The following is a 19,221-nucleotide window of genomic DNA, read 5'->3' on the forward strand; positions in this document are numbered from 1 at the left end:
TTCTAGAGCCAGGGTCGGATCAATCTTCATCTGGCATCTTGTCCACAGACATTCCAACGTGGGTGCCCCCTGAGTTGGCATCATCTGATGGGAATCCTTCAAGCACGCAAGCCTCCACACGACATTAGTGTTTTGATCCAGGTCATGGAGGCCTGCATAGACTACAAGGGGCTAAATAAGATCACTGTTAAAAAACCAGTACACTCTCCCTCTCATGAACACAGCCTGGGATTTTCTAGGGAGCTACAATATTTACCAAATTGGACCTTTATAACACCAACAACCTAATCTACGTTTGTGAGGGAGAAGAATGGAAAATGGCATTCGGCACACCTATGGGCCACCACAAATACCAGGTCATGCCTTTCGGGTTGGCAAATGCTCCAGTGGCATTTCAGGCCTTCAACAATAACATGCTCCAGGAGATGCTACACCATTTCACCTAGACGATATACACATTTTCTGAGTCTGAATTAAATTCTAGACCTTGCCCTGCACTTTGGTTGTCCACCATCCAAGCTCTCTCATTATACACAGACTTTGTCTACCACCCAGTCCTTATTAACCTTCTTGATTACTTCAAAATACTCAAAACAAATTCCTCAGACGTGATCTCCCATGCCTAAAGCCATGCTGACTATCGCTAATCAACCCGCATTTCCAAATGCACATATACCTCATCCCTCAGAATGTTGAATACTAGAAGGCAAAGGTTTCAGGTGGGAGTGGGAAGTTTAAGGGGACTTATTTTACACAGATTGGGGTAGGTGTCTGGAATGCACTGCCAGAGGTGGTAGTTGAAACACATACGTTAGTTGTTATTAAGAGAGTTTTAGATGGGGACATGAGTATGCAGGGAAAAGAGGGATGTGGACCATGTTTAAGAAGGGAGGATGACTTTAATTTGGCACAGGCATGGTAAAGAGCCTGTTCTTGTGTTGACTGTTCTGTGTTCTAACCATCTGTTTGGTGTGTTCAAAATCATTTTCAATTTCTCACTGCTGCAGTCAGATATTCACACTTGCTTCAAAAGGGCATCAAGCATACTGGTGACCAAGAAGAGTTGGGTGAGCTGCCTCAATGACTGTTGCCCAGTAGCACTGACATCTACTGTGATGAAGTACTTTGAGAGGTTGGTCATGGCTAGAGTTAGCTCCTGCCTGAGCAAGTACGTGGACCTGCTACAATTCACCTACTGTCACATTAGGTCTACAGTGAAGATAATCTCACTGGCTCTCCACTTGTCCTTGGACCACCTGAATAATAGGTCTGTTGTATATTTATTGATTACAGCGCAGAGTTCAACACCATGATCCCCTGAATATTAATCAACAATCTGGGCCTTACATCTCCTCACTGACAATGACAGGCATCTGTCAAAGATTTATGATAAGCCTACTACCCTACCCTCTCTACACCCACAACTGTGTGGTTAGGCACAACTCAAACACAATTTATAAATTTGCTGATAACGCTACTGTTGTTGGCAGAATCTCAGATGCTGATAAGCAGATATACCATTAATACCATCATTCCAAATAAACTGGTTCCTAAGCTCTAGAACCTGGGCCTTAGAACTCAGATCTACAGCTGGATCTTCAACTTCCTCACAGACAGGACCCAGGCTGTAAAAATAGGGGACAAGCTCTCCTCTACAATCACTCTGAGCACCGGTGCCAGTGCCCCACAAGGCTGTGTACTCAGCCCCCTGCTGTACTCACTGTACACCCATGATTGTGTAGCCAGGTTTCCATCAAACTCAATATATAAGTTTGCTGATGACACAAAAATTGTAGGCCGTATCTCAGGTAATGATGAGTTTGAGTACAGAGAGGAAATTAAGAATCTGGTGGCATGGTGCAAAGACAATAACCTATCCCTCAACGTCAGCAAGACGAGGGAATTGGTTGCTGACTTCAGAAGGAGTAGCGGACCGCACGACCCAATTTACATCGGTGGTGCGCAAGTGGAACAGGTCAAAAGCTTTAAGTTCCTCGGGGTCAATATCACAAATGACCTGACTTGGTCAAACCAAGCAGAGTCCACTGCCAAGAAGGCCTACCAGCTCCTTTACTTCCTGAGAAAACTAAAGAAATTTGGCCTGTCCTCTAAAACCCTCAGTAATTTTTATAGATGCACCGTAGAAAGCATTCTTCTAGGATGCATCAGAACCTGGTATGGAAGTTGTCCTGTCCAAGATCGAAAGAAGCTGCAGAAGATCGTGAACACGGCGCAGCACATCACACAAACCAATCTTCCGTCCGTGGACTCACTTTACACTGCACGTTGTCAGAGCAGTGCTGACAGGATAATCAAGGACACGATCCACCCAGCCAACACACTTTTCATCCCTCTTCCCTCTGGGAGAAAGTTCAGGAGCTTGAAGACTCGTACAGCCAGATTTGGGAACAGCTTCTTTCCAACTGTGATAAAACTGCTGAATGGATCCTGACCCAGATCTGGGCCGTACCCTCCAAATATCCAGACCTGCCTCTCGGTTTTTTTTTGCACTACCTTACTTCCCATTTTTCTATTTTCTATTTATGATTTATAATTTACATTTTTAGTATTTACTAATTTTAACTATTTTTAATATTTTTAATATTTAATATTTGTAATCCAGGGAGTGTGAAGCGCAGAATCAAATATCGCTGTGATGATTATACGTTCTAGTACCAATTGTTTGGCGACAACAAAGACTCTAGCAAATTTCTACAGATGTACTGTGAAGAGTATTCAGACTGGATGCATCACCATCTGTACTGGAGATTCCAATGCACAGAATTTAAAAATTTGAAAAGGTTGGAAACTCAGCCATCCCCTACTTGGGCACTAACCCCACTATCGAGGACATCCTCAAAAGGCGATGCCTCAAGGAGTCAGCATCATCATTAAGGACTCTCACTGTCCAGGACATGCCCTCTTCTCATAACCACCATCATGTAAGAGATACAGGAGCCTGAAGACACACGCTCAACATTTCAGGAACTGCTTCTTCCCCTCCACCATCAGATTTCTGAACAGTCCATGAACCCATGAACACTACGTCCCGATTTTGCTCTCTTTGCACTACCTATTTATTATACTTTTTCTATTTCTTTTTGTAACCTATAGTAATTTTTATGTATTTCAATGTACTGCAGCTGCAAAACAATAAATCTCATGACACATGCCAGTGATGAATCTGATTCTATTTAATATCTTTAAGCTGATGATATATTCTCAGCCTTCTCTGGTCATGAATTTCTGAAGTCACTCAACTAAAATGCTTCATCAAAATTGTTAGACTATCCATACAGGAAACATTGTGATCTATAGCACTAATAAACTACATGATATTCTGTATGTCTAGTTACAGCATGGCCTTGTTGCTCAATTGACTCTCTCCCCTCAGACATTGACAATGACAGGGCGGAGCTACGATGGTGCTAGAGACCAGCTTCTTCAAGCTCATCTGTGGAAACAGCTTAATTTCCAACTTTAATGTCTCTTTTTTTCCCTTTTCAGGGTGGATGGGGTTCTGTCAAAGTCCCTGACCTACAGCTGCACTCTAACTTTGATTCTTTATGGCAATGGTTCCCGCTCCCAGGGCCCACTGACCACCCATTTTTTGATATCCCAAGGATGTGGTCTAGAAGAAAAGCACGTCCTCGCGGTACTGAGGCCCTGCAGCCCTGGGGACGAGCCTATTCTATGCCAGTGTTGCCGACTGAAGGATTATGGGAGAAAATGGAATATCATGAACAACTGATCAGCTGTTGAAGGCCTCTGTACTCGAATCTCTCTCTCTTTCTTTCTCTCATTAGTGATGGTGAGTTTGTTACCAATTCTCAAGTCAGAGAACTCGTGGCAGAAAAAAAAGGACATGGCAGACTTTAACACCGTAAATCAGCAAGTTGTATTTTTGTCTTGTTAGTCTCCCCTCTCAATGTGTGACAACTTTATTAGAGAGAGAGAGCCTGTGGTATGTCGAATTGTTAGGTGAACGATTAATTTCTGTTGTACTGCAGATCATGGTCTTTCTTGGGGGCTTTGCTATTGCTTGCTTGGTGGGCGCGGGTGCTGAAGTGTGGGGGAGGGAAGGTTCGATGCTACGCTGCTGCTTGTGCGTGGGAGGGGGAGTAGGGGGCTTTGGGGTGGGGTTCTAATGTTTTAACTGTCATTCATTCTTTAGGGTACTCGACTGTCTTTGTGGATGGCTGTGAAGAGCAAGAAGTTCAAGCTGTATATTGTATACACTCTCTGATATTAACTGGAACTACTGAACTATGGGATGCCCTCAGGAATACCTCCACCCATCTCAATGTACACAGCATATAGCTGCAAACTCTTTCATTTTACCAGATGTAATCTGTCACGTGCACTAACTTCTTACAGAGAATATCATTCTTCCTTCTTTTGTCCTACTACTTTCTCAGCAGCAATATCCTAATCTTATTTTACAGCAGTGTCCATATGTTCTTCTCTCTGTTGCTAGACAGAAAAGAAGATCAGAACTTCCAAAGTGTTTCCTTTATTAATGGCGAGTCACATTCTACTAAAACAGTCAGTGACAGAAAATATACCAGAGGTTGTCCCCAGGTTGCAGCAGGGTTTCCCTCCAAGAACTGCTTGTAAGCTAGACAGTTCACAAGATGGAAATGCAGCCATAAACCAAGTTCCCAAGCAGCAGGAGACACTTTCAGCTCTGCAACAGCCAGCAAGCCCATCCTCTCAGACTCAATTATGTGACATGCTGTATATCGGCCAGTTGATCATGACCTGAGGAGCCTGTGCATTGTACACATAAGCACATTCTGTACATTACAGTTAATCTCCATTTTCATTAACTTTTTTTTCACTAGACAGCATAAACGTTGTGCTATGCAATATAATTTCTATGACAAGAATACACAGGTGAGAATTGGAAATAAGATTTATGAACTAATGGAGATTATGAAATGGTGACGAAGTTGAACATTATTTAGGAATTAGTAAGTGACAAAATGAGGAAACATTTTCAAAACTATTTTACACATGAATTTTCTGATTAGAACTTCTGAAATAATTGCCAGGTGAATTATTCATTTGTGTGTTTGTAAAACAGTATTGTATAGTTTTATCTTGATTATGCAAAGCCATCTTACCAACTTCTCCTTCTACACCAATGACTTCTTCTTTTAAAGCCCGTGATGATGTATCGAGTGAGCTTGGGAACATTACTTGTAATTTATTGTCATCAGCTCGCTTTGCTCTTGAACTTCTTTTATGTAAACACAGTTCAGCTTTTTTCTGACAGATATTTGCATCTAAATCTGAAATTATGAATATTATGAGTGACTCATTTAGATGCTTTAATTTAAAAATTAAAACACTACAGAGTGAAGCAATCATCAGTTCATTAGATAATCTAGATTTTTTATGCATTGATGATATGTTGCCAGGAAAGTGTAAGTGCCTGGATTCATAAGGAACATAATTTCTTGAATTACCCTAGGAAAGAAGTGTATATTATTGGACAGAGGATTTTCTGAAGGGCATGGGCAAGTTAACAATCTCCTCTTACACATTTTCTCTATGAAGAGCTGTATTAGAAGCTGTTACAGAGGAAATTTATTGAAGTTCACATTAAGAATTAGGGGAGACATTGAGACCTTTTTTAGAGCAGAACGGTTTAAAAAGCAATGTAATACATGTTGTATGTACCTTAAGAGAGTTAATTTAAGTTTATGGAGTCATAGAAAAGTACAGCACTGAAACAGGCCCTTCAGCCCATCTAGTCTTGCCTACCATTTAAACTGCATAGTCTCATTGATCTGCACCCAGACTATAGCTCTCCATATTCCTGGCATCCAAACTTCTCTTAAACATGGAAATGGAGTTCACATGCATCAATTGTGTTGACAGCTCATTCCACACTCTCCCAACCCGAGTGAAGAAGTTTCCACTAATGTTCCCCTTAAACATTTCACCCTTAACCCTTAAACCATGACCTCTAGTTGTAGTCCCACTCAACCTCAGTGGAAAACCCAATCTATACCCCTCATAATTTAGTCTATCTAATCTCCTGTCAATCTTATATGTTCCAAGGAATAAAATCATAACCTATACAATCTTTCCTTATAACTCAGCCCCAGCAACATCTTTGTAAGTTTTCTCTGTACTCTTTCAACCTTATTTACATCTTTCCGTAGGTAGGTGACCAAAACTGCCCACAATAATCCAAATTAGACAACTTCAACATTACATCCCAACTCCTGTACTCAGAACTTTAATTTATGAAAGCCAATGTGCCAAAAGCTTTCTTTATGACCCTATCTACCTGTAATACCACTTTCAATGAATAATGTACCTGTATTCCCAGATCCCTTTGTTCTACCACACTCCTCAGTGTTCTACCACTCATTGCATAAGACGTATACTGGTTTGTTCTCCCAAAGTCCAACACAGCACACTTGTCTGCATTAAATTTTGGTAGTCATTCCAAGGTTTGTATCTCAAAATTTCACTTTTGAAGACTTCCCACTTACCAAGTACACCTTTGCCAGAAAACAGCATGTCCCAATCCACACTTGCCAGAACCTTTCTGAAACCATCAAAATTGACCTTTCTCCAGTTTAGAATCTCAACCCAAGGACCAGACCTACATTTTCCATATTCACTTTGAAATTAATGGCATTATGATCACTAGATGCAAAGTGTTCCTCTACACAAACTTCTGTCACCTGCTCTGTCTTATTCCATTATAGGAGATTTAGTATCGCACACTCTGTCTTTGGGACTCCTGAACACATTTGACAAACTATCCCATCTAGTCCTTTTACAGTATGGGATTCCCAATCAGTATGTGGGAAGTTAAAATCACCTACTATAACAACTTCACTTTTCTTTCAACAGTCTATGATCTCTCTACAAATTTGTTCTTCTAAGTCCTGTGGACTGTTGGGTGGGCTATGATATAGCCCCATTAACGTGTTATACCTTTCTTATTCTTCAGTTCCACCCATAAATGCTTACCAGAGGAGTTCTCCTGTCTCGCCTGAGTTATGTTTATTGTGTTTGTCATGTACTGTGCTGCTGCTGCAAAAAGTTAATTTTCATGGTATTTATGTATGACCATGATATTAAACTTGAACTTGGGTGCAGATTTAGGATAACTAGCAAAAATATCAGAGGGGACCATGGAGAAGGTTTGTTTTCTTCCCTTCCTTGTGAGTTGCTATGACCTGGAAATTGCTGTCTGAAAAGTTAATGTAATCAATGTCAATGTTAATTCAAAATGTACTTAAAAGGGTGAACATTTCAACATTATGGAGCAAGATTATGGCAACAGGAGCAAATGAAAACTCCGCTGTCAATTAACATCAGCACAATATACTGTAAGGTTCTCCAAGTCCATAAAACATAATCTCGTGAAAGCTTTATGGATCCTTGAGCATGTGAAAGGTAAAATTTAACATCAATGGAGACCAAGCAGGGTAGCTGATTATTTGTTTACACTATTAATTGGAAAATTAACTTCAAAGAGTAAGCAGTCTATGGACTTCAATTAATTTGAGTTTAAAATACAGGAAAATGAAATATAATTGCAAAGCAACAAATGCAGAAAAGCTAAAATAAAAACAAAAAATTCTAGAACTACTCAGCGTCAGAAGATATACAAATCTAAAGTGGTAAGAGACTAATGATATCAGATGGTTACAATCTACTTATCGAAACTATTTATGCAGTTGACTTAGTGATTTCACTAGCTGTTAGAGTCAAACAGTAACCCTGGGAAAAGCGTTTGATCATCCATGTTATCCTCAGGATTCTAGAAACTTCTATGACCGTCATTCTCCTGCACTCCAGGAATTTAAGATACAGTCTGGCTAATCTCTCCCTATTACTCATGCCTGTCATCTAGACAACATCGTTGTACATCTCTTCTTCAAGCTTGATCATGTCCTTCCTATAAAAGGGTGACTAAGACTGTACAAAATACTCCAAGTGACACCTCACCTTATTTAGGATCTTCTGCTGCACCTGCCCATTTAATTTAAGGTTTGACACCATTGTTAATGTATAGATATTTGCGTTACGGTCACCTTCTGATCAGCTTGAACAGTCTGGCTATTCTCCTCTGACCACTCTTATTAACAAGGCACTTTCAGCCACAGAATTGCTGCTCACTGAATTTTTTTGTTTGTTTTTTTGCACCATTCTAGAGACCACTGTGCATGAAAACACCAGGAGGTCAGCAGTTTCTGAGATACTCAAACTACCCCATCTGGCATCGACAATCATTCCATGGTCAAAGTCACTTAGATCACATTTCTTCCTCATTCTGAAATTTGGACTGAACAACAACTAAACCTCTTCACCATGTCTATGTACTTTTGTGAATTATGTTATTGAGTAGCTGACATATGATTGGCTGATTAGATATTTGCATTAATGAACAGGTGTACAGGTGTACCTGAAAAAGTGGCCACTGAGGGTAAAACTGCAGCATAAATTCTCTACTTGCAAACTTCATGTCCTGACTGATACAGGCCAGCAGCTAATTGCCTTCTTCTGCTTCCTATCCACTTGAATATTGCTCTCAATTAACTGTGTGCCCGTACAATCAGATCCAACTGTTCCATGGAATCGAGCAAACTAATCACTCTTCTTCATTAAAAAAAAGTCTATAAGTACTTTGGTTGAAGCAGAAGAGGCGGAGATATATTTCCAGATGAAACTTGGCTGGAAGTATATCTCCCCTTGCAAGTAAAATAATAAATGCATTAATAATGTGATTACTCTGAATTTGTTGAAGTCTGTTTCTTTACATTGGAAGACCCAGCTGAATGGTACATGTCAGGCCCCAAGCATTTCGGATAAGGGTACTCAACCCGTTTTTCTTTCTTTTGTATTTGCACAGTTTGTTATCTTTTGCACATTGGTTGTGCTGCTGTGTGTGGTCTCCCATTGATTCTATTCTATTTCTGGGATTTTTTGTATATGTCCGAAAAAAAAAGAATTTTGTATATGACGACATATATGTACTTTGATAATAAATTTACTTTGAACTCAAATCTACAGCCTTACCTTCAACTATCCCTCTAGTCACCTCTTCAAAGAGCTCTAAAAGATTAGTCAGACATGAGTTGCTATGCACAAAACCATACTGATTATTATTGATCAAGCTTTGACTATCTAAGAAAAAGTAGAACTTGTCCCTCAGAACCCTCTCCAGTAACTTCCCTACAACTGAAGTTAGGCTCACCTGCCTGCCCTTGCTACCCTTCTTCAACAATGCAATAATATTAGCTCCCCCCTTGTCTTCTGGAACTTCAGCAAGTTCCAAGGAAATATTTCTAACAAGGGCCTCTGTGATTTCTTCCTTGGCTTCCCATGAGGTCCTGGGGATTTGCCTACCTTAATGTGCTACAAGGCTGCAGATACCTCCTTCCTTGTAAAATGCATCTGATCTAAAACTTCACTACCCTCATTTCTTTGACATTCACAGAACTTTCCTTGGTAAACACCGAGGAGAAATAGACATTAAAAATCTCACCCATCTCTTGTGGCTCCACACTTAGGGAGCTCTAATGCTCTATAAGAGGACCTTATCTCTCCCTAGTCATTCTTTTACTGTTAACATAACTGAGGAACCTTCAATAATTATCTTTAACCCTGCATGCAAAATCCATCTCACTCTCTCTTTTTGTCTTTCTGATTTCCTTACTAAGCCTGAGCATTTTTTTTTACATTTGTCAAGTGATTCCAGACATCCCACCCTGCAAAAACTCATTTCAGGGAGGTAGTAACATCAATTTGTGGGAGACTCCCGGAACTTCCGGGAGAGGTGGGATGCCTGCAATAGAGTAGCTCCTTAGCAGCTAGCCATCTAGTTTAAATAACGTTAGCTATGCTAATGAATGAATGATACCTGTAAAACTCACCTCAACGTCTTTTACAGTCTTAACCCACCATGGGCAATAGAAAAGTCACTGTTGCAAACAGTGCAGCGAGCAACACTGTAATTATTTTTGACCCCTATTAGGCAGGAGTACATTTTAGTGTAGTCTGAGGTGACGTACGTTTTATATTTTCTTTTTTTGGAACACTCTGCCTCTCTGACTTTTTTTGGAACTCTCTTGCTCTTGCTCTCTCGCTCGTGGTTGCTCTCTCTCGCGCTTGCTTTCTCACTCTCTCCCCCTCGCACGCTCTCATGCTCTCTCTCGTGGCCACTCGCGCTTGCTTTCTCGCTCTCTCTCTCTCACTCTTGCTTTCTTGCTCTCGCTCTCTCGTGCTTGCTCTCTCACACGCGCACTCTCACATTCTCTCTCGTGGTCACTCTCACTCGCACTTGCTTTCTTGCTCTTGTGCTCGCTCTCTCGGTCTCTCAAAAAAAACTGATTTTCGTGATATTATATATAATTTGCAGGCATCAGGGAGCCACTATTAATATGCGGGAGACTCCCGGAACTTCCGGGAGAGGTGGGATGTCTGTGATTCAATTGCGCCCAGTTGCCTAAATGAAATGTATGCTTCTTTCTTTTTCCTTACTGGTGCCTTGATATCTTTCATCAGCAGAGCTACCCTTCACCCTAACTGAAATATGATGCCCCTGGACTCTTCACATGTTCCTTTTAAAAGCTCCTCCACTGCCTACTTACTCCAATACAGGTGATGATTTCCAGATGACAAAAGAGTCAGCAGAGAAAAGGTCCAGTAATCAATAGTAGTAAATCCCCTCTGCACACTCTCCACACAACCACATTCCTCCTATAATTGGCAACCAGAACTGAACACAATATTCCAACTACAATACAAACAGTGTCTGGTAAAGTTGAAACACAACATTCAAAATTTCACATGCTATGCCATCAGCTATGAAGGCAATTGTGCCTCCTTCACCATTCCATCTACCTGTATTGCCACTTTCAGGGAACTACTGACTTGAACTCAAGGTTCCACTGATCACCCGATCATTTACTATATGTCTCTTCTCCCTATTTCACTTCTCAAAATGCATAACCTTACTAGGATAAAATTTTATCTACCAAGATTCTACCCAACTTTCCATCTGATCCCTTAGGCAACCTTCCTTACTCCACCAACTTGCATGCCAACTGCAAACTTGCTAATCGTATCTCCCACATTCACCAAGTCGTTAACATGCAGTATAGCACAAACACCAAAGGTCCTTGCAAATCTCTGCGTTACACCATTGTTGATTGATGTCTCATAAGACAAACAGCCAGTAAACACACAAAATGCTGGACGAACTCAGCAGCATCAATGAAGGTGAATAAACAGCCAATATTTCAGGCCAAGACCCTTCCTCGGAATGGAAAAGCAGGGGGAAGAAGACAGAATAAGAAGGTGGGGGGGAGGGGAAGGAGTACATGCTAACAGGTGATAAGTGAGGCCAAGTGAGGGGGAAGGTGAGTAGGTGGGGGAGGGGGGATGAAGTGAGAAACTGGGAGGTGATAGCTGGTTAAGAAGAATGAATCTGATAGGAAAGGAGAATGGGCCATTGAAGAAAGATGAAGAGGAGGGGCACCTGCGAGAGGTAATGGGCAGGTGAGGGGAAAAGGAAGAGAAAGAGGGGATCTCGAATGGGGAACTGAGAAAGAGAAGAAGCGGGGGGAGGGGGAGGAATTACCAGAAGTTAGAGAAATCAATGTTCACGCTGTCAGCTTGGCAGCTAACCATTTGGAATATGAGGTGTTGCTCCTCCAACCTGAGAATGGCCTTTTCGTGGCAGTAGAGGAGGCTATGGATCGACATGTTGGAATGAAAATGGGAAGTAGAATTAAAACAGGTGGCACCTAGGAAAACCCACCTGCTGTGGTGGATGGAGCAAGGGTGCATGACAAAGTGGTCTGCCAATCTACATTTGGTCTCACCAATATAAAGAAGGCGGCAGCAGGACCATTGTTTACAGTAGATGATGCAGGTGAAGTGGTGTTACCTCATCTGGAAGGACTGTTTGGGGCGCTGAATGGTGCTGAGGGAGGAGGTAAGTGCCACGAGGATGATCAGTGGAGAGGGAAGGGTGGACAGGGAATCATGGAGAGAGCAATCCTTGTGGAAAGTGGAGTGGGGTGGGAGGGGAAAATGTGTTTAGTAGTAGGATCCTGTTCAAGAAGGCAGAAGTTACAGAGAGTGATATGCTGGATGTAGGATGGTAGGAAAGGACAAGGAGATAGCTATCCCTGTTATGGCAGCAGGAAGACAGGAAGAATCAGGGCACGCTGTTTCATGCCTGCTGATTACGGAGCTTAGCTCCTCCAGTGTCTGCCTGACATTGGCCTGAGGTGGAATGTACATTGCCACCAGGATGTTTGCAGAAAACTCCCTCAGTAGATAAAAAGGACAACATTTGATCTCTTGATGTTCCAAGTTGGTTGAGCAGGACTGAGAGAGAACCGCCAAGTCTGTGCACCACGATGAGCTAATCATAAAGCATACTCCAGCTTCTCTATCTTTAAGGGACTGAACTGCCTGACTTTGTGAAGGATGGTGAGGCTATTGAGATGCAGCACTGTGTTTAAAATGGCAGGGGATAGCATATTTCCATGAAACAAAGTACACAGCAGTCACCGATATCCTTCTGGTATAGCAATTGTGTTCTGAGGTCTTCAATTTTACTTTCCAGAGACTGTATGTTTGCCAGCAGGGAAGTTGAAATAGTGGGGGAGGGAGGGCATCTCAAGAATCAGCATTTCAATTGTACCTGTAGCCTGCTCGGCTCCACTCTTCCATTTTCTTAAAAGGGAACCGTACTTGCAAACTGAGTCTGCAGTCCAGGATCCGTCGATTATGAGTGTTGATAGATTTTTTTTTAAACATCTTAAATCAATGTTGCTCACTGAAGTACCCATGGCTGTGACTGTGGATATTAGCTGTAGTAGTCCTGAACAGGAATATTTGATCATTCCCATTGGAGCTGCATGCAAATAGTTGCCCCTTACTGGCGCCATCTTGAAGGGATTACATGGACATTAATAAAGATCCCTCATGGAAGTTTGATCAGGAATATTAAAATGCACTGGATCCGTGATGAATTGGTAGTTTGGATTCAGAATTGTCTTGCCCATCCATAAAAGACATACAGAACTGGTGGAAGAGTTATACTGACTGGCAGGAAGGTCAAATATTAGAGGACAAAGGTTTAAGATCAGAGGATGAGCTTGAAGGGGATGGGTGGTGCAAGAATTCTTTTAAACACAGAGAGTGGCCGGTGCCTGAAGTGTTCTGCTAGGACTGATAGTGGAAGCAAATGCAATGGTAGCATTCAAGCAGCTTTCAGATAGATAGTCACATGAAAATACAGGGCATGGAGAGCCAGGGATCAGGTGCAGGCAATTTAATTTAACTTGGCATCATGCTTGATACAGATACTTTGTGACAAAGGGTCTATTCCTGTGCTACAGTCAACATAGCTTTATCAGAAGTAAACCTTACCTGAACATTTGAACATGTAACAAGGTGTGCTGATGAAGGCAAAGCAGTGGATGCCATTTATAAGGACTTTAGTAAGGCCTTTGAAAAGGACACTAGTTCAAAAGGTTAGGGCCTATGGGATTGAAAATAGGAGTCAGGTGGTGGTGGCACAGAGTTTCTGGCAATCAGGTTATATGATTAGTTGTGTCATATAAGGATTAATACTGAAATCTGTGCTGTTAGTAATATACATGAATGACTTGGATCTGGATGTGGATGACATGATTTGTAAGTTCATGAATGGCACCAAGATTGATAGAACCATTAATAGAGTGGATGATGTTCCAGGGCAGTGGATAGGTATTCATGTGTGAATGAAAATGGGTAAAATGGGAGATGAAATTTAATCTAGACAAGTGAACACCAAAGCAGTGAGGATATTATCCATGAAAGGTCAGGTGTTGGGGAACGTGGAATATTGAGTTGCACAGCTCAGCAGCAGCCTCTGAAGCCCTCGATTTCTGTGTCAACACACTGCCAAATGCAACCACATATCTGCCTGCACATAGTCTATTTCCCTCAATTCCCTGCTTTTTCATGCTTCTAAATGTCTCTTAAATATCACTATCATATCATCTTCCACCTCTTCCCAGGCAGCAAATTCCAGTCTCCAATCACTCTGTGTACAAAGAAGCCTCATAAATCTCCTGGGTCAAATGCAACTCCCTTCCTAACAGACATACCCACAACTCAAGGACAGCAGCGATTCAAGTAGGCAGGTTATCGCTACCTTCTCAATTAAATGGTAGCAAGCCCGCAAGACCCCTGAATCAATAAAACTTTTACCCTTTTACTTTAAAGCTTTACCCTCTCCAACTGGGGGGGGGGAATATTTTATCTACCTTTCCTATGCCTCTTCTAACTTTATATACTTCTGTCAGATTTTCCCCCAATCTCTGACACTGCAGAGAAAACAATTCAAATTTGTAATCCTGGCTAATACTCTCTAATTCAGACATTCTTGTGAACGTCGTCGGCACCCTCTCCAAATCCTTTGTTGTGCTGAAATAATTAAAATAGTATATTTTGATATTCCCGATGACAATTGTTTCCTTGCATCTTAAAAAGTTATATCAAAATTGTACAGTTCTGCACAGCCTAACAGCCCTAGCAGAGCTGCTGACGTCCCCCTGACCTGATTTCGCCTCTCCCATTTTTCCAATAAAAAGCAGACAAATATAACGAACAACATGCCGTACTTTTCAACAACATATTCCTGTTCAAATTCACCAAGGTTGTATGTTCAGACGGACAGGAGCTGAACATGAAATAGTTACATACCTGACGTGTGCAAAAAGAGGAACAATCCATAAACAGTCGCCGCAAAGATTATCAAAACCACAAGAGTTTCTTTTAAAACTTTTTGACTAGAAAAATGCGACTTTGAAAGGGAAAGGACAGTTATAATTTTGTGCCGTTCCCACATTTTTCCCCGGGTGGATGGGATGTCTCATCTCACCTCGCTCCGGTCTCCCACCATTTTCAGCACTTGCTGCTCCACTTAAAAGATAACATTCCACGGCCAGAACGCAGGGTGGTTCGCTGTCCGCGCAACGGCCTCCCAGCGTTAGGAACCATATTCATCTCGAACCACACGAGCTTCTGCCGTCAGTGGGAACGAACTAACTATATAGTACTGAGGTTTTAAAAAAAAGCAGAATCGAGTCCTAGCACCTGTAAATAGATATTTTTCCTCTCGCTCTGCAGCATGGATTATTGTAGATATTCCAGGTTCTTCAAATCAACCCAAGTTTTAGTATTCGGTTCAAGTGAATGAAAAGTTGCATCCGAACAGATATTCCATTTTAAGCAACCGTTGCATGTTCTATGACCGTTTCACAGGGAGATTAGATTTGGTACTGCTACACTTGCCTAAAGTGAAATAGCTCTTAATTCTTACTGCTTGGTTTTATAAAGAGCATCCTTACGGCAGTATTACGCCGGCTCTATTTCCAAGTTCAGAAGCTCAATGTGAAGAAATAACTAACAATAAACCCCACATTACAGATTTTAAAAAGCAAATTTGGATAAAATTCCATTTAAATTATTCCATGTTTTATTTGTCAACAGCCCCGGCATGAATGGAAGAACATCAAATTGCGAACTATGAAGACGTGGGGCTTCAGCTGATGATTCAAGCTATTATCAAATACATTTTACACTTTTGAATAATACTGAATACATATTGCATTTTAAATTATAATTGCAGTTTGTTACATGCTGGATTGACTTCCTGAATTTCAAGTTATATAGGTCTCCTTCACAACCAAAAAGTCTTTAATATGATTCCATTTTTGTTTAAAAGTTGGTTAACATGATATTAACATGCTGATTTCAAAAATATGCAATTGGCTCAACAGATAACATTTTATTGATAAAATAACTTTATTCAAAGATTACAAAATTGCAAATACATATTTATAAAATGCTTGCCTAAAACATCTGTAATGCTTGCAGTGTTAAATGCAAGTTAAAACTATAGTTAACTATATACAATTTCTACACAAATTTTCACTGTACAGTTACTTTATATTTAGATCAATTAAAAAACAGTCATGAAGTTAATGTTAAAGTAATAAAGATTATGGATGAAAAATGTATATTAGGGAGTGCGTCAAGAAAGTAATAGCAGAGCTCAAAAATAGAGGTTAATTTTGTAAGTCTGTATGGATTAAACACTGAATTTAAGATAAGCTTCATAATGCTTAAAGAGAGCCAGTGCTGCTGATAAATGAAAGATTAGATTTTGAGGCATTTATTGAAACTCTTTAGAAATATTTATGTTTCTTAACAAAGCTGCAATAGTTCATTGCAATTTGTTGAAAGTCATTTCAATTTTGTTTAGAAAGTGGAGTCAGTAATTGAGGAATGAGAATTTAATAAAACATTAGGAATATGAGCCTAAGAGCAAAAGACCTGCTGATAACATATGAAGTGCAAAATTTGCTGAATATTGATTTTGTAAATGAAAGGAGCTCTGGCATCATCTTAAATTGACTTTGTATTTTGCTTTTGAACATAAATCTATGTAAATATAATGTAACTGTGATTTGTTTAAATTATCTTGCTCCAACAATTCAAAACTTTTGGTTCCTCAGGTAGATCACAAAATTCAATAATTTTCCAATACAGTACTAACAGATAAAGTTATGATTTGTATATAAATATTGAAAGTCAATAACCACCTATTGTGGTTTCTGGAATATTGGTTGCATGCATGTCTCTGGTCATGTTTGACTTCTCTTTGAGTTTGGCTTGTAACAAGGTATGCTCCACAACTCCAATTCGGATATCCATTTGAGTTATCTCTTGTTTCAGCTTAGTCAAAGCTTGCTTGATTTTCACCAATGGAGCTGAAAATAAAAGTGTCAATTAATCCAAGGAATCAATCCACTTAAATTATTTATTTTATATCAGTACATAGCCTTCAGTCTTTCATCATCTTTCTCTATAAATTTCAAACATACAGCACTGTGCAAAAGTCTTAGGCACTCTAGTTAGTTAGAGTGCGTAAGGCTATTGCATAGTGCCGTAGTAACTTCATGTTTTGTTATATGGGTCTCTATTGTGGGCTGAGAATAGTAAGGGGACAGGGAGAGGGGAATTCATGGTTGGAAAAAGGGGAAGGAAGAAGAGAGGCAGCAGGAAGTATCAGAGAGACATTCTGTGAAGATCAATAAACCGTTTGGAATCGAATGACCTTGCCTAGTGTCTCAGGGCTGGATGTCTCTGCACTCACGTAATCTTTCCCACAAAATACTCTGCAGATGCTGGGGTCAAAGCAACACTCACAACACACTGGAGGAACTCAGCAGGTCGGGCAGCATTCGTGGAAACGATCAGTCAACGTTTCGGGCCAGAACCCTTCATCAGGACTGGAGACAGAAGGGGCAGAGGCCCTATAAAGAAGGTGGAGGGAGGGTGGGAAGGAGAAGGCCAGTAGGTGCCTTCCCACCCCTGGCACTCCATTTCAGGATGTATATTGTATACATTTCTCTGACATTAAACTTTACCTTTGAACCTTTGAAAAGGGCTCACGATCTGCTTGCAATCTGACAGAGATTGAGCACATTTGTAAAGAAGAATGGGGAAGAATTGCAGTGTCCAGATGTGCAAAGCTGTTAGAGATCTATCCACACAGAATCAAGGCTGTAATTGCTGCCAAAGGTGCGTCTACTAAATACCGACTTGAAGGGGTGAATACTTACACAATCAATTATCTTGTGTTTTACATTTGTAATTAATTTAGATCACTTTGTAGAGATCTGTTTTCACTTTAACATGAAGAGTCAGTGTCAAAAGAGCCACATTAAATCCACTGTGATTCATTGTTATAAGACAATAAAACATGAAAACTTCCATGGGGGGGTGTGAATACTTCTTATAAGCACTGTATCTACTATCTCAAATTTTAACAATTAATAAATAATTTGCATGTTGGTTAATGTCAGCTGGCAGTAAAATTCCAATACAAGCAATGTAAGCTCAAAGAGCACCTGCAGATTATACAGCCTACGGAAACAAAATGGTCAGGGTTGCTAAAATGTTCTTTCAAAGTTTAATAAGGTCACCTTCTTAAGTTGAAACGTTTTCAAACCTTGCAGGATTCTGAAGTTTTCTGATCTACTAATGAAGTATTACCATTGTTCAGAAGCATGGGAAAGGGGTGAGAGACAAGCAGGAGGGAGGCTGTGGTCCGGTGCTACCCAGCAGGTATATATATGCTTTCATATATGCCAGAGGCCAGATGCTCTGCAGCACCAATAAGTATGCCCACTAATGTGGGAACATTAACACTCATAAAGCAGAGCCTGACCTATAGTAATTTGGGGCCATCTTATAGAAATTAAGATGTTCCTCTGTGTATCCAATGATAGCTGGTGTATACAACAACTACTTGTGTTAAAGAAACCATGCACAGGCAACTACCATTCCGTGATTTGAAGATCAGGACTTGCAATGAGAGGACCCGATAGACATCCCAACAATGACAGAGCTGAACATTGTTCTGCTACCAGTACTGCTCAAGAACTCATCTGCTCTGATATTATCACACTTAGTGTGACATTAAGGACGTTAGCTCGCCAATTTAAAGAACAATGTGGTGAGTACACTTTTTGGAGGAACAAGCCACAAGAGGAACACGATCTTAATTGAGTGTGCTTCACAATAAAGAATAGGCTACAATGGTTTTTCATTGACTCTTTGGCTCATTCTAACACAGAACTTATACACCATAGCCATCAGAACTCATGTCTGACCCTTGACACCTTGGATAAAGTTAAAGAGAACTTCTACTCTGACCTAGACAAAATCTCAATCTACATCCCAAAGGCAGACAAACAATTTTTCTGAGCAGCTTCAGTGTCCATTTGGGGAGGGGCAAACCCCTTAGCAGAGCATGATCAGCAAGAAAGAATTAGGGACTGCTAACCTCTCTTAATAAAATGACTATAAAATGAATTATGTCATTAGTTGAATGAAGAACTGCAAAGAAGTCTACCCCACCCATTTCATGACAGGCAACGATGGCTGGATTGACCATATATTATTTGCATCAACTTGGCTCCGAAAAGGTAAGCATCAGCAGAAGTACTGTCGCAAGAAAATTAATACTGAAGCTCTTAAGGACCTGACAAAGCTGGTTATTCTTATGGTAGCTAACTTCTTGCCTATGGGAGCCGCAAAGCTCAGCAGCTGTTGTAAAGTTTGCCTTAATTGGCAAATGTTAAGTAACTTTTGGCTTCCCTATCAAAAAGA

General features: G+C 40.6%; 1 protein-coding gene across 1 annotated transcript in view; it reads right to left on the reverse strand.

Moving 5' to 3' along the window:
• Nucleotides 1–15,533: 15,533 nt before the first annotated feature.
• ift57 (intraflagellar transport 57 homolog (Chlamydomonas)) overlaps nt 15,534–19,221 on the reverse strand; it is a 32,463-nt gene continuing 28,775 nt past the window's right edge. Inside the window, exon 11 of the mRNA XM_072252016.1 lies at nt 15,534–16,814. Coding sequence (XP_072108117.1) covers nt 16,636–16,814 — 179 coding nt within the window. The 3' untranslated portion in view covers nt 15,534–16,635. The remainder of the gene's footprint in view (nt 16,815–19,221) is intronic.

The sequence above is a fragment of the Mobula birostris genome, chromosome 3 (genome assembly GCF_030028105.1).
Source record: "Mobula birostris isolate sMobBir1 chromosome 3, sMobBir1.hap1, whole genome shotgun sequence".
In the NCBI taxonomy this organism is placed as follows: Eukaryota; Metazoa; Chordata; class Chondrichthyes; order Myliobatiformes; family Myliobatidae; genus Mobula; species Mobula birostris.